Genomic DNA, 15,585 nt, shown 5'->3' with positions numbered 1-15,585 from the left:
TCTCTGGAGAAGTCAACAATGTAAGGGCACAATAAATCTGATAAATAATACAATAGGGAAAATAATGCCAATCAAGCCTGGATTAATTTTATGGGTGATGTTATATGGGAAATCTGCCAAGAAGATCAATCCTGTGCACAGGGAGTTATGAATTCTATTCCATTGCCTCTGCTTTCATAAGTCCATAGCTGCTGTAGGTGAAAAAAACAAGCTAGAAAATCTTGACCTGTAGATAAATTGATTCACTCGTGTCCTTCAGAATTTTCCAAGAGCCTGAAGCAACCATTCCAACAAAGAGTCTTCCAAAGTCATTATAATGCCAAAATAGTCAGATCTCCAGAACAACCCTCTAAATGTCAGGAACCTTCAATATTTTGTCCCACCTTTATGTATGAGGTGGCATAATATGAAGGAGAGGAATTGTTATATCATGCAAATTTTTATTACTTATGAATGCCAGGCTTTTTAACTGGAGTTTCTGTAAAAAAATCTAGCATTGGTTAGTTTTATACATGATGTCCTGAAACTATATAGACTTTCAAAGCTCAAGAAAAGCTGAGATTTATGATCACACATATGAATAGATGGGATACAGTGGATTTAGCTTTTCAAATTTTTGAATGTCTTTAAAGAAGATGGATTCTACCTTGTAGGAAAGCAAGAATCAGCTGAGATGAAAAGAGCTGAGTGGTTCAGACAAGGCTGATTTACCTGAAGAGCTTTTCACACATCTGTTGGCCTGCTGGAACATTTTGTGGATGCCCTTTGCTGCAGTGAATGCAGGGCAATGAAACTGGATTTAGCAATAATGAAAGAGAAGCAAAACTGGATTATACTGACTCAAATTTGACATGAAGCAAGAGGGACTCATATACTTACTGTGTATTATCTGAGACACAACTTTGGAAGCTATAAAAATTTTGCTGTGTGTCTGAAGCCTAAAAAAAGGGAAAACAAGGCAACAGGAGAACAGGATATTTTCTCAGAATTAATAGTGAGTGCCACAAGGAGCTGTGATAGCTGAACCTGATGTCAGGTCTGGAAGTGAGCAATAGGTTAGTAAAATTAGCAGATTATCAAGAAGTTATTCAGATCTCCAGAAAGTGTAAATTGGAATATCCTGCTTGAATTGGCTGAGCAACCTGTTTCTAGGATTACAACCTGTTCCAGAATAATTTTGAGAAGGTTTTTTTAAAATGTTAGGAAAATTCTATAAAGCTGGAGGAGCAGGAGATGTGAGAGCTGTCAGGTTATAGAGAAATGATAAAGGAGTGTACTTTGTAAAGACAAATTATAATACTCTTACAATTCCAGGGAATTTCAGTTTAATTGAAACCACTCAAAAGCAAAGAAAAAAACCCAAAACCCACTCCACCAAAATTTTAATCAGGGACAGCTGAAGTAAAACATGAACAGAAGTTACTAGGCTGTGTTAATAAAAGGAATTAAGGTAGTACTGAAAGAAGAGGCCTTGACATAGACAGAAGTCAGTGCTCTGTTTCTGTTTTGCTTCCCAGTAGTGCTTTGGTGTCTTAAACTTTAGGATGGAATTTTCTTTCTTTGGCCTTGTGAGGCAAAGTAAGCAAAGGACAAAAATAGACAAAAATAGACAATAAATAGACTCAAAGCAGAAACTTACTTTGTCCAAAATTAGGCATCTAGCATTAGGGTATAAAAACTGACATATCTTTGAGCTGGGGAGTTGGATGAGGCAGCCTCCAGAGGTCCCTGCCAACCCCCAGGTCTGTGAATCCCCCTTGTAATTTATCCTTCTTACCTGCTAGACTACTTTGCTCTGATTTTTTTCTTCCACAAGCACTTTTAAAAGTCAATAAATTGATAATTAGTATCCATATAAAACATTTGAACACCTGGACCCCTGTGCACACATAAGACCCACAGCATCTGCAATTTACCATTTCCTATTTTTGTCATCACACCTTTAGCTTCATTTTTCAAAAGAGTTCCAGTAAAATTCATAGGCTTTTTGGTTGGTTGGGTTTTGTTTTTTTGGTTTTTCCATGCTGTGTAAGGACAAAACCCAAACAGCCAAACAGTCAGCAAACCCCTGTGCCTCCAGATAGAAAAAGTACAATTACTGAGTACTGCTCACAGATCTGGTTATTCTTTAACACTAAAATTCCTTTTCAGGCATCAAAACAACCCATTCCAGTGTCTCTCCACCCTGACAGCAAAGGATTTTTTCCTAATGTCTAACTTAAATCTACCCTTTTCCAATTTAAAACCATTACCCCTTATCCTACCCCTATAGGACCCTGTAAAAAGTCTCCCCCCCATCCCCTATCTTGAAGCTGCTTCAGGTACTAGAAGATGCTCAAAGGTTTTTCCTACAGCCTTTTCTTCTCCAGGATGAACAACCCCAATTTTCTCAGCCTATCTTCATAGGAAAGGTGTTCCAGCCCTCTGATCCTCTTTAATTAGTAGATTAAAGAAAGCAGAAAGGCCACAATGTTGTTCTTATTTGCTCTTTACAGGCTGCTTTCTATGGGAAACTTTAGAGCTCTTGCTGTTCAATTCTGTTGAATTTTTTAAAAATTTTACTGTTACCTTAAATATTTCATCATCAACTTATTGACAACAAAACCAGTCTAATTCCATCTCTACTCTTTACAGTGGGTCAAACTTTGCCATTTTGGGTTTCATATTGCTGACCCCTATACTTCAGAAGGAGGTGTGGGTTATCCTGTCCAAATTTAGATATCCAAAATGTAGATGTCAACATAAGAACTATCTGTTAAGAATTCCTTCACACTCATGGGAGGGAAGCAGAAAGTTTAACGTAGACAGCTAAAAGAGGGCAGACAAATTGCTTGCTTCATGTGTCTACTTCTCTCTGTTGACTATAAAAAAAGAGACTTCACAATAAGCTCAGATGTGAGTATGCATCTGCTAGGTTTCTAAAATTAGGTGACATGTCCTAGGTCACTGAAGGATTGCTTCCCCAACTGTGTTTAATTCTTGCAAGTGTCTCAGTTGATATGAGGGAGGTTCATTGTGCCTGTTAATATAAATAATGAACCTGGTTTTGGGGAAGTTTTAGGAGGAAAATAATAAAATGCACTGGTTTTCACACCTTGCATTGAAAGTCTATAGGAGATGGGTACATCATTACATCATTACATCCATAAGACTTCAATCTATGCAACTTTGTGCCATAAGCAGCTATGGAGTTCTCTTCCCTGGGGAGAACTTGGAAATGCCAAGGGAATGCTCTGTGAGCCAGACTGATAGGTGATGGATAGAGTATTCTCCTTGGAACCTTCTTTCTTTTGCTCTCCATCGTCATCCACATGTTTATTCTGCATAAGGAAATATTCCTCAAGTTGCTGGGAAGTGCTGGGATAACTTCATGGAGTGAGTGACTTTGCTGCAATGTGGAATATTCAGTCTGCAAAAGCTCAATTGATCCAACATGTCAGAAGCTTTCAGATTTACCACACTTGTGTAGTAGCTCGGTCATGGAGCAGGAGAAGGATGTGGTGGCAATTAAAATTAATTAAGTAATAAACTCACATTTGATCACCACTAGTCTAAACCATTGTGGGTCAGCTTTGAAATATATTTCTTTCCTTTCACACCACTGGCACACATCCCAGAGGACCATAGCAAGAAATCTAGCAGATCTTTTGGGTAAGACCTCAACACTGCTTCATAACAGCCTTTTAAAGTCACTAAAAATCCTCTTTTCATCCTCCATAGGTATAACAATCCCCCCCATCACTTAGTACAGTGAGGTGGGATTCTTTTAAAAGCAGTGATTTTTTTCCACCTCCCAGGGAGGACACATCCTGCTTGGAAAGGACTCACTACTGGTTTTGTCCATCACTGACATCACCCCCTGCACTTGATACTTCATAGAATTATAGATTTGTAGAATGTCAGCTTGGAAAATACCTCAAGGATCATCTGGCCCAAACCTTCCAGTATTATTTATATTGTACTTCTGTGCTTTTCACATTGCAGTTCTCTTCATTAGCCTTCTGTAATATATATTTAAGCTTCTGTAATATAGTCCATATATGAGCTAAGCACTCCAGAGTCCAGACAGAGGGAAAAAAATAGGCACTTGCAGCAGAACATGTTAACAGGTCTTTTTTTCTTTTTCAGCCTAGGTTGGAATAATCCCCAGTAGCCCATTCAGTTTTAGTAACAATCAGCTGATTTTCAGATTCTCAGGCACCTCAACAGCCCATCTGTTTCATCAGAAATAACTGGAGAGTTTTTTAATAGTAAATGCATAGCTGGGAGGTACACCCCCCATACTATAGGTTGTTCTGAATTCTCTAATTTTAATTACAGTAGCAGATGCAGATGAAACAATAACGTGAGGCTATTAATTGCTAATGAAATTAAAGGATTCAGGCACCAGTGGCATCAGAACACAGTGTGATAATTCAAGCTTCCTTTCCAAATCCTATATTCATATATTCTGTTCCAAGTACAGAATGGAAATGGAGCATGCTCTATAAACACTGCCTGTATTTTTAAAGTCTATTTTGTTAAATAAAACATAGCTGCTAGTACCTGTTTGGGAGATAACTACCCTTTTATTGGCAATACATGGACTCTTCACCTATGTACATCATCCATGCTAGGAGATGCTGAACAAAAAATACAGGTTTTGTTGCAGGTCTAGGGCAGAAGTTCATGGAACTGGTAGCTGTTATTATCTAATAAACACTTGAGTCTCTGTGGACGATACAAAGGCCTCAGCCCAGTTTTTGATGCAGGTTTCCATGACTACCTTGAAGGCAAAACCGAAGTTGATTCTTCTACTTTCTCTGCAAAATGTGAAAGGAAGGCAGTGAAATGGTTTGCTGGTGGTGTCATTGTCTCTTCAGAAGTTCCTTTGAAACTAAGATAAAAGAGAAAACATCCACTCTCTGCTTTTCAAACCTGGTGAATGCCAGGTTAAAGGAAAACTGGGTCTTTAAGTATTGGAAAGAGTGTGTTTTAAAGGTTGTTACTTTCCCACAGGGTATCTGTCCATCTGTTTATCCAGGCAACTCCCACCCTTCCATTGTATTTAAATGGTATTTCTGATGCATCCTAGTGGCAGAATCCAAGGGTAGAATTCAATCTCCACTCCACTCTTTGTCCTCTCTGCACTGGCCTGCACATAGAAGTGCAAATAATCAAGAAATTATTTTAAATCCAGTGTCTGTTAATGTATCTGCCTGGTTTTCTGTTGCTTCTGTTAATGGAGTGACATTCTTTTTCCAGCTCCTCACTGCTGAATGTCACCAGGGATGTTTGCTGTTCTCCTCAGCTGAGATCTTATCAGTCCCCCATTATTTGATAAAGCAGCAGAAATACAGTTAGGTAATTAAATTCAGTACCAGAGCAGAGAGCAGAGTGAGAGGGGCTGATTGAGTGAGGATGGTAAAAAGCAGATCAGCTTAGGGAGAATTTTGTGAATCATTCTCCATTTAGTCAGGATCTGGACAAAGAAGTAAAAAATTTAAAGTGAGCTTAATTTTCCTTCTTTATTTTTTCACTGAAAGACTCTCTCTTTTCTAAATGCTGATGTCTTGGCAATATGTGGCAGTCAGTATAAAAATTGAGTGTTCCTTGATCACAAAGTTCTTTTACATTTCCTTTTGTCATATCTTTATTAATTTTTTGGTTTTTGTCTGGTTTCTTTTCTGTCTTTTCTCCTTGTTGTATTTTCTCCCATCTCCTCTGTTGTGAGTTTCCAAAATACCTTTGCTTCATTTTTTTTTCTTAATTATTTGTATATCCCAAATCCCTGATTTTTTATTATCTATGTTCCCTTTCTCTTGATGCCCTGACCCCTTAGCAGAGACCAAGCTGGGCCTGAAGCTGTTGTCCATAGAAGTCAATCTTTTCTTATGCCATGGATGAGCCTGCAGCCTGACAGTACAGATCATCCCTTTGCACCTCAAAAAGCAATCAGATTATTAACAATTCCACTCATGGATTTTGGTTTCTGTACAAGAAATGTCTGGGAGGAAAACATCCTGTCATGCAGTCTCCTAAGAAGACCCCAAACAGTTGTGCTTTTGAGACACTACTGAAAATCATGCAGGTCAAATCCTGAAAGCAAATTAAGTAGACAGGTCCTTTTTCTGGTTAAAAATAATCCACCCTACCTTTACCTTTGAGTGCAATTTAGGTTTTTGCAGCTACAGAACCTGTTCCAGTAGTTTCCATGATCCAAGTTATGATCAAGCAGACATGTCCTTCAGCTTTAAATTAAGTATCCCAGAACATCCCTAATAGCAGCAATCCAGACAAGTTTGCTTGATCTCTAATATGTACAATTCACCCTTCAAATGTTTAGTTCTCTGCTTGCTTCACCTTGCTTTTTTTCTTCATTTCACTCCATATTTATATAACTTATATAAATACAATTTTCCTCTTTCACTGCAGAGATCTGAGCCTTGATGTAAAGACCTTACATAAAGTTCTGCAGAGAGTGGGTGCTTCAGCCCTCAGAATAGTGGTGACAAGCAAAACTTGACTACAGTTCAAAATCAAGAGTGAAGATGGCCATCAGTTGGAAGATCTGCTTCTTCACTCTCACATTTCTTCCCATGGTAAGAAAAGGTGTTTTTATTTACATTGTACTGATATTCTGGTTTTTTTCTGTGTAGCCCCATGGGTTAAGATTTTTCCAACCTCCTTTGTTGGTGTAATGGAACTGTGCTCACTGCTCATCCTCTAGAAGGACAAGTGAATTCCTTGAGGGGTTTTGTTCACTGATGTATCCAAGATGAAAAATAAAATAAAAGAAAGTAATAATTAAAAAAAAGGAAGACAAAACAAAACCCCAGACCATAGCAGGGCTTCTGTTTCAAATTCATTGGCTGAAGATTATTTTTTCCAGGCAGAGGGGATAAAATTATAGATTTCCATCAGCTCTGCCTGTTGAAATTTAAGCCTTGAGATATTTCAACGAGTGCTTTTGGGTTCCTCTATTTTCAGAGGGCCAATACTACAAGAGGGCCTCAAAGACACAGACACTCAGACTCTTTCATCACTTTTCTGAAGATCCTCAACTCGATGAAGATTACAGGGATTTATTTTCAGCAGAACTCTTTAGTTCCTAAGTATCATGCTATCCTATGAATTGCTCAGTATTAACACATCTGGGGGTTGGGATTCCTGCCTGTTGTTCCCCTGCACATCGTGGCTGTATCTGGCCTCAGATGCCAGCCATAAAACCACTTAATAAATCATGACTTTCACTGTGAGGAACAGGATGAAGCTCCTATAATAAACTCATCTTGCATTTCAAGCCAGTTCTTTGCTAGAGCACTGATAACAACTGTGCTTTTCATCACTTCAAAAGGATTGCACTGAAGGATACTGTGATAAATAGCATGAGTATTTAAATCTTCTATCTCATTCTCATTTATAGTCTTCTATACCTTCCAAATGCTTTACAATTGCTTAATATTCAGATATTCTCATGTTGCTGCACTTTAATATCGGGGAATTTTATAGCATTCTTGGCACATCTTTTAGTTTTATGCTTAAATAAAAACTATTTAATATTTTATTAATGTGACCAGATTACCTTTAATCAGTTTTTGCAGAGTTTCTTGCTCATGTGTATGAACTGTGTGACCTCTCTTTTTACAATGCATAGTGGCCAGCACACAGGACTTATCTTTATTGAAGATTATTATTACTAAATGCAATTTCTTCCCTCTTAGGTTTTATTTAGGGATGACTTTAATTAGCTGAACTTATAAAATGTAGCATTATTCATCTCAGTTCTGTAGAATAGGGTTGAAACTTGTAGTATTCTTCTATTTGTCAAATCATACAGTCCCTTCATACAAATATTTGGTCTTGGAATTTCTTTCTAGTGCATGACTGTTGCCTAGCTCTCCAAGTAGAAAGTATTACTTATTAACAAAGTGAGTATGCTTAATTTTTATAACATATCTCTGAAATAGTTACACTAGACTTCCTCTATAAACCTGTTTTATAAGGGTGTGGTAGTATGAGATTTCTGTCTTCTTGACTATAAGAGGAGGTTAGCTCTAAATCAGATGGTAGTTTTTTTGGACATACATTAGATTAGAGAAATATACATTTTTGCTTCTGGTTTGAGACCCAGAAATGACATTTGCCATGTCTCAGTCTCTTAGGAGCTCCCAGCTTTCAGATAAGCCCAGGACAGCTCAGTGCTTTCTCATCACTCTCTACAGCTCCCTGAAAGGAGGTTGGAGCCAGGGGGGGGTTGGGCTCTTTTCCCAGGCAACTCTCAGCAAGACAAGAGGGCACAAGAGGTCTCAAGTTGTGCCAGGGGAGGTTTAGGTTGGACATTAGAAAGAATTTCTTTAGGAAGAGGGTGATCAGACATTGGAATGGGCTGCCCAGGGAAGGGGTGGATTCTCCATCCCTGGAGATATTTCAAAAGAGCCTGGATGTGGCACTCAGTGCCATGGGCTGGGAACTGCAGTGGGAGTGGATCAAGGGTTGGACTTGATGAGCTCTGAGGTCCCTTCCAACCCAGCCAATTCTAGGATTCTATGATTCTATGATCTATAAGTGCTGGTGAGATGCATCCTACCCCAGGTGAAACTGGAAAGCAGATGGGTAGAGTTGTTGAATTCCTGGGTATGAAAGCAAGCTTTTTAGACTGGAACAAAATTAATTACATTTTCATATTAATTTTCACATGAATGCAAAAAAGACATTTTTGGAATGGCCAGTGATCTTTGATGTTTCAAGATTTGTGGTGATCAGCTTGAGGCAGCCTAAAGGTGTCTTCTTATTGAGAGGTGAACAATTTTTAATTAAGGGAAAGAAATGGGAGTGAACGTCTCCTGAGCTTTTAGGTGGATGACCTTCCTGGCAAAAGTAGAAGGACAACAGGTTTCCAATTCCTAGCATTTCAGGACATAACTGTGATCATTGGGCTGGATAATTAGTGATCAGTTCCAGCTTCTGGAAAGAACAGCTCTGTAATGAAATACTGTGAAACAAACTGGAGCTAATAAGAACAGCTCTGCTTTTACATTTCCTGTTTCTAAAGTGTTTATGAGCTTCTTTACAAGTTCAGGGTTTTATTGGAGTTTCTTGCAGTAATCCAGGTATTAAATCAACAGTTTTGCACACACAAACTATTGCTTATGCACACACAGTGCATAAGGAAAGGAAATGCAGAAAAGAAAGGAAAGGGAAGGGAAGGAAGAAGTAAAGGGAAAGGGAAAAGAGAAACGGGAAAAGGGAAAAGAGAAAAGGGAAAGGGGAAATAGAAAAGGGAAAGGGGAAAAGGAAAAAGGGAAAGGGAAAGGGAAAGGGAAAAAGGGAAAGGGAAAAACGGAAAGGGAAAAAGGGAAAGGGAAAGGGAAAGGGAAAGGGAAAAGGGAAAAGGGAAAAGGGAAAAGGGAAAGGGAAAGGGAAAAGGGAAAGGGAAAGGGAAAGGGAAAGGAAAAGGGAAAGGGAAAAGGGAAAGGGAAAGGGAAAAGGGAAAGGGAAAGGGAAAGGGAAAGGTGTGCTATTCCCACAGTCATGGCCAGGCAAGAGCTCTGGGTTCCTAGAAGGTCTGAGGTCAGTATGGTTTAGGCAGCTTTTATCCTGATCCTCTCAAATCAGGACATCCACCTTCTTCTTAACCACTGGGAAGCAAAGGCAGGATCTAGAAGCATGATTACATGCTAAGCCTTTTGGAAAAATTCTTGAGCTTTATATTTTTTTACCCATTTTAAATGCTTTTCTGGGTTTAAATGCTGCTATTTCAGCTGGTTTAAATCTATTTTTTGCTAGCTAGCCTGCTTTTTTTAGTCACACTCATTCTTTTCTTTGTTTCATCTGAACATCTCTCTTTTCCATTTGCACATCATTGCTATTTTTTGCTCCCAAATGCACTTTCACTGCTATTTTGATTGATTTCTCCTTCCACTTACCTGTGATAGCAGTGCACTTGGTTTTTATTGGAAATATTAGCAAAAGTCATCATAAAATTATCGAGGAGATAGGATCCTAAACCATCATCCCTTCGTCTGGTTCCAAATGTACTTGAGAAACAATGAAATTCATGACTCACAAAGTTGGCTTAGTGTATGAACTGAATTGTAAATGCAACTGCAATGCAGGTGTTCTAACTGGCTGTAATAATTCAATCAGCTGCATTTTTTTTCAGCCAATACTTGGAATTTCCTGGAGTTGCAGTTTTACTATTGCTAAGCTTGAATGTTTCAACTGATAAGGTGTTATTCATGGGGTATCATTAGCTGGCAAACTGCATGTTCCCTGACTACCTTAAAAAAAAAAAAAAAAAAGAGAGGTGAAAAAAAGTGCAGGTGATGCTTCTGGTAAAGGAACACTGAAGTTTGATCACTGTATGAGGGTCAGATGGACAAATACAGATTTGGATGCAGAGACAGGGAATGAAACTTCAATCTAATTATGTTGGAGCAATTCATTAAGAGATGAGGCAGAAACTCAATCTCTCTTCTCAGACCCTGTTTACTGGAGGGGGTAAAATTTCCCAGTCTTTTAAGGCTGTGTACAGAAAGCTCTCTGTACCCTCCATTATTCATCTCTGGTTGTCAATTCCACTGCCAGGCTACATTCAAATAGGATCATCTGTAGCTCAGGCATCTCTCATTTTTTAAAGATGAGAGACAGTGGATTCAGACACATAATCCCCCCAGTTTCTCTCCAGCCTTGCTCTGGTTTTTTAGCATCCATTCGTTGCTGCAGCCCAAACCTGAAGTTCTTCAGGCACAAACATAGATGGCTTTGTTGGTCCCTGCTATTCAAACAACCTATTTTTTCCATGCAGGACGTAACGAGGCTGTTTTTAATGAGTTGATCTGCTCTATGATTTGTAACATCTCATAACCCTATTAGAGAAGTCAAGCTCTCTGTAGGATTGCAACCATCTCTAAAGTAACACAGAGTTACGTGGGACATCCCTCATGGAAATGCAAATATATGATACTCATGAAATGCAAATACAAATATGTACAAATATAGCTGGGAAACTGCTGGGAGTGTTCTCCAGAGGAGAAAAAACTCGGCTAGCCAAGATCTTACTGCTCAAGAGCTTCCTTTTAATATGGAAATGGTGCTGCGGGCAATCAGCAGAATGTAACAAGCTCTTAAAAGCCTGTGTATTGCTTAAAAAAAAAAGTCTTAGGATGGGTAATAGTGGGTAAGGTAATTCCATAGAGAAGGTTCAGAATTTCTGGTAAGGTGTATCATGAAAAGCATCTGAGAAAATGAGTGCTGCAAAGCCACCCCTGTGCCCTTGGTGCCAACCAACTTCAAGCACCTTTCAGAGGCACAAAAATTAGGATGAGCCTCAGCCTGTGAGTTAGGTGGGACAGGTACTTAGGGTGACAGAGTGATAGATATCTCAAGATGATACCTCCACCTGAGATACCTGTGAGTCCCTGGGGTTTTCTGAGAAAGCCTGGCATGAGGACAAACCTGTCTGAGCTGCTTGAAGCTGGTGGGAGACCTTGATGTTGTGCTGGTGCTCTGTTGAGTACATTGAACCATGCTGGGCACATCAGGTGTCATGATTATTGCAGAAGCAGAAGAAAGAGACTTTAACCGTGTGGTTTTAAGCTTCTTTGCACAACAAGTGAATGACAAGCAAAAAAAAAAAAAAAAAAAAAAATCTAGAAGTGTGCAGATTGTACCAGCAACTTTTCTTATTTATGCAGCTGGGGGATCGAGGTCTTAGGAATTTGTGGCAGCAAGTTACAAAGCTGAACATTGTTGCCCTACATTAATATGTTCATTTTTTTGCTCTCTGGTAGTTGTAATAATTTCTGTGACAGGCAAATAATGTGATGACAACACTGATTTAAGGATGGCATGATGATTCTTTTCTTTTTCCACCTGGTTTTGTATTCATGAGCTTTGAGGAGCATTGGGTGAGGAGTCAAAAAAAAATTGGGACATATAAAAAAATCTTGGAAAAGGAGCCTGTAAAAAAAAAAAGCCATGAAACCTCTTTTTTTTTTTTTCTTCTTGAGCAGAATGTTACATTTTATAAATGTGGAGTGGGTGATGAACAGATGACTCTAAGTCACTGTTATCAATTGATTGTCTTGCTTTGTCAACATCTTGGGACTCATTTTCATAAGGGGGTTTGTATGGTTATCACAAATGCTGTTTACTACCTCTCCTGGAATGCATTTTTTAAATTGAATACTGAATATGTGATTTGTATAGGTGAGTGTAGATGCCAATGTGTAATTGTGTTTGTCATAAACAAAAATTTAAAAAGCAAAATGGAACAAGATCCATTTGTGGAGAGAAGAGAAAAATAATTTCCCCACATAATTAAATTTTATCATTTAAAAACATTTGTATAGTACTTTGATAGAATTAATCTTTCTAGTAAAGCATAAAGAGCTTAATTTCAACAATTTTTCTCCCTTTTCTGTAGAAAGTAAAATTTCTAAGTATATGTTTTCTTCAAACAAGACATGATATGGAAGGGGAACACTTAAGAACTCTTCTCCCCCTTTCTAAAAAGGAACAAAAAATAGCTTATTTTATTATTTTTTCCCTATCAATATGGTTTTGACTTGAAGCTCAACCAATATGTTTTTTCCTGAGGGAAAATGGTCTCAGTTAATGCCTTTCAGACAGATTTCATTTGTGTCAGCTGGTGGGTTTAATATTTTTCCAACCTTTGTCCATGCTCAGTGGCTTTGCTCACTCTTCCCCTCTCCTTTATCCATATGTATAAATATATATATATATATGTACACTTCTGCTGAAAAGTTCTGCTGAGGACTGCAAAATGACAAAATCTTTCACTGTTCCTGGCCTGCCCATTAACACATTTATGCAATGTCATTTTCTCTCAAATATTGCTCAGTAGGCTTTTTGTGGACTGTAAAATTCCTATTAATTCTCTACAAGCTTGAGACAGAAAAAGAAAACACTTTAGCTCCTGTGTACTCTCCTAAAAAGCTTTTGGTCCCACATTCTGCCTCTGACTTAATTAAAGTGTTAATTGAGGGCTTATTTAGGCTAAATCCAGGCTGGTGAGTTGGTTGGTTGAGGAATTCTAAAACAGTTTGTCAATAATTTGAGCTACTGATATTTGAAGATTTGGGAAGAGATATTATTTTTTCATTTATTTTTAATTATTCTTACCTAATAGCTGCAACTGAGCATGTTTATGTATTTGGCATAAAACATATTTGGACCTTTAGTTTGCCTTTCTTCTTTGATAAGGGCCTTCCAGACAACTTATAATGCAAAATAAATATTGGATAAGAGAGATGCTGAAGCTCAAGGGTATAAATTTGTGTTTACTTCCTCACAAATATTAAAATATTCTTCTTGCTGCCCTCTGGCTATAATGGCTTTAGCTATATACCTCTGTTAGCTAATTTAATGACAATTTACTCCATTACTTAAAAAAAAAAACAAAATACATGACATTTTTTTACTGCAATGGAAGCTGAATTCTTGGGCAATTACAGGCTGAGCAAATCCATTTTAGGACCTCTCCCAGCCATGCAAATGTACAGAATTAAAACATTTTTGGCCATCATGTGCTGCCCAGTATGTCTGAACCAAGACAGAAATACAAGATGAAAATGATGCTGTTTTTAAACAAATGTTGAAATTGACACCCTATTTTCAATCTAAAAGCTTAAACATCCAAGGTGATGAAGTCACAATTCATCCTGTAATTAGCTGTAGCTGTAGGCATCCCCTTGCACACTCCATTTGCAGAGAAGCTGTGGAAGAGTCAGGAATTTCATACAGGAAGGCAACATCAAGATGCTGAAAGGCCTTTGGTACCTAAGGAAAGTAATGAGAACACATCTGCATATTTCTATTTGTTTTTCTATTACTTCAGGTCATCTCTCTACCCCCCAGTCCTGAGTGCTTTAGATACTTTCAACTATCTTTTCAGGCACTGGAATGGGGGTGGATTCTCCACCCCTGGAGGTTTTTAAGAAGAGACTGAATGTGGCACTGAGTGCCATGGGCTGGGAACCACGGGGGGAGTGGATCAAGGGTTGGTCTTGGTGATCCCAGAGCTCCTTTCCAACCTGGGTGATTCTGTAACTCAATTTGACAGAATGATCCCATTCTCAAACAAATTAATTTTCTAAGAGTTTCATAAGCAAAGGCACAGATTTTGTTAATTCCTGCAGAAAAAAGGAACTCCAAGAAATCCCAACCCCAAGACAACAGAGAATCCAAACAGGAGGTCATCTAGGAGACAACAATCCATGCCATCAATGGCTAAAGTTTTGTGCTACTGCTTGCACAACTTCTAGGTTTTTTATAATTGTTTTATTTAATCTAACAACTAGTTCAGGTATCTGGCAATTAAGGATCACTGGCAACTAGGGCAGCAGCCTAAGGCATGAGAGCTTGAAGATCAAATGTGCTTTTTGCTCCAGATTGGTGAGGTTGTAGTGAAGGAGGAGCAGGTTGGTCTCTTCACCCAAGGAATGAGAGTTTGGGACAAGAGGAGATGGCCTCAAGTTGCCCCAGGGGAGGTTTAGAATGGATATTAGGGACAATTTCTTCACTGAAAAGGCTGTAAAGCATTGGAACAGGCTGCCCAGGGCAGTGGTGGAGTCCCCATCCCTGGAGGGAATTCAAAACCACGTAGATGTAGTGCTGAGGGCCATGGGTTAATGGTGGCCCTGGCAGTGCTGGGTTAATGGCTGGAAATGATGCTCTTAAAGGTCTTTTCCAATTAAAATAATTCAATGACTCTATGATTCTTGTTCTTCAGTGTCAAACAAGGCCAGCTGCACTGCCCTGTCTCTAAAAGGTGTGGGAAAGCTAAATTCACCTGATGTCAGGATGCTCAAGTGTTAGAGAGAGGATGCCAAAGGCAGATGTACAAGTTCTTAGGGATTCGGTTCATCTCATTTCAGCACATATGGACAAGCACATGCCTGGAGGTCTGTCCATAACTTGGTATCTGGGATTTGATGATCCCAGAGCTCCTTTCCAACCTGGGTGAATCTGTAACTCAATTTGGCAGAATGATCCCATTCTCAAACAAATTAATTTTCTAATAGTTTCATAAGCGAAGGCACAGATTTCGTTAATTCCTGCAGAAAAAGGGAACTCCAAGAAATCCCAACCCCAAGACACTTGGGGAGACTACTTCTCCCCAACCATAAAATCTATGCCTGTACTGATAGGACCCTTGGGTGCTTTGGAAAAGCAAAGGAGGGGATGGCCAGGCCATGGCACAGTGCATCCTGACTTCCTAACATGAAGTCTTAGATAAATCTTCAGCTGATGAATGTCTTCATGTTTCCATTGACTTACTTACTCCTTCTCCATAGGAGTTTATTTGTTCTATTAATCCAGCTCTTTACTAAATTATTTTTAATCCTTTAGGGATCTCTCAGTGAATTAAGGGAGTAGAGGGGGACCAAAATATTATAAGGTTTATTTTTGCTTTCGTTTTCACACTGTAATCTATTGCTTACAACACTAATTCTGCAGATATTGAAGTACAGGATTCAAAGATGGAAATTCAGCTTCTTTTCCCTTGTTTCTGTCCGTGGATTTTTCCTATATTTCTGTTAATGAATTCCAAAAGAACACCTTGTGGATGAACATTAA

General features: G+C 38.7%; 1 protein-coding gene across 1 annotated transcript in view; it reads left to right on the top strand.

Moving 5' to 3' along the window:
- ADCYAP1R1 (ADCYAP receptor type I) overlaps window positions 1–15,585 on the top strand; it is a 134,690-nt gene that overhangs the window by 24,045 nt on the left and 95,060 nt on the right. The window contains exon 2 of the mRNA XM_071734585.1: window positions 6,415–6,581. Coding sequence (XP_071590686.1) covers window positions 6,531–6,581 — 51 coding nt within the window. The 5' untranslated portion in view covers window positions 6,415–6,530. The remainder of the gene's footprint in view (window positions 1–6,414; window positions 6,582–15,585) is intronic.

The sequence above is a fragment of the Heliangelus exortis genome, chromosome 2 (genome assembly GCF_036169615.1).
Source record: "Heliangelus exortis chromosome 2, bHelExo1.hap1, whole genome shotgun sequence".
Taxonomy (NCBI): Eukaryota; Metazoa; Chordata; class Aves; order Apodiformes; family Trochilidae; genus Heliangelus; species Heliangelus exortis.
The sequence above is the reverse complement of the archived record's forward strand: the minus strand, read 5'-3'. Positions and strand labels throughout refer to the sequence as shown.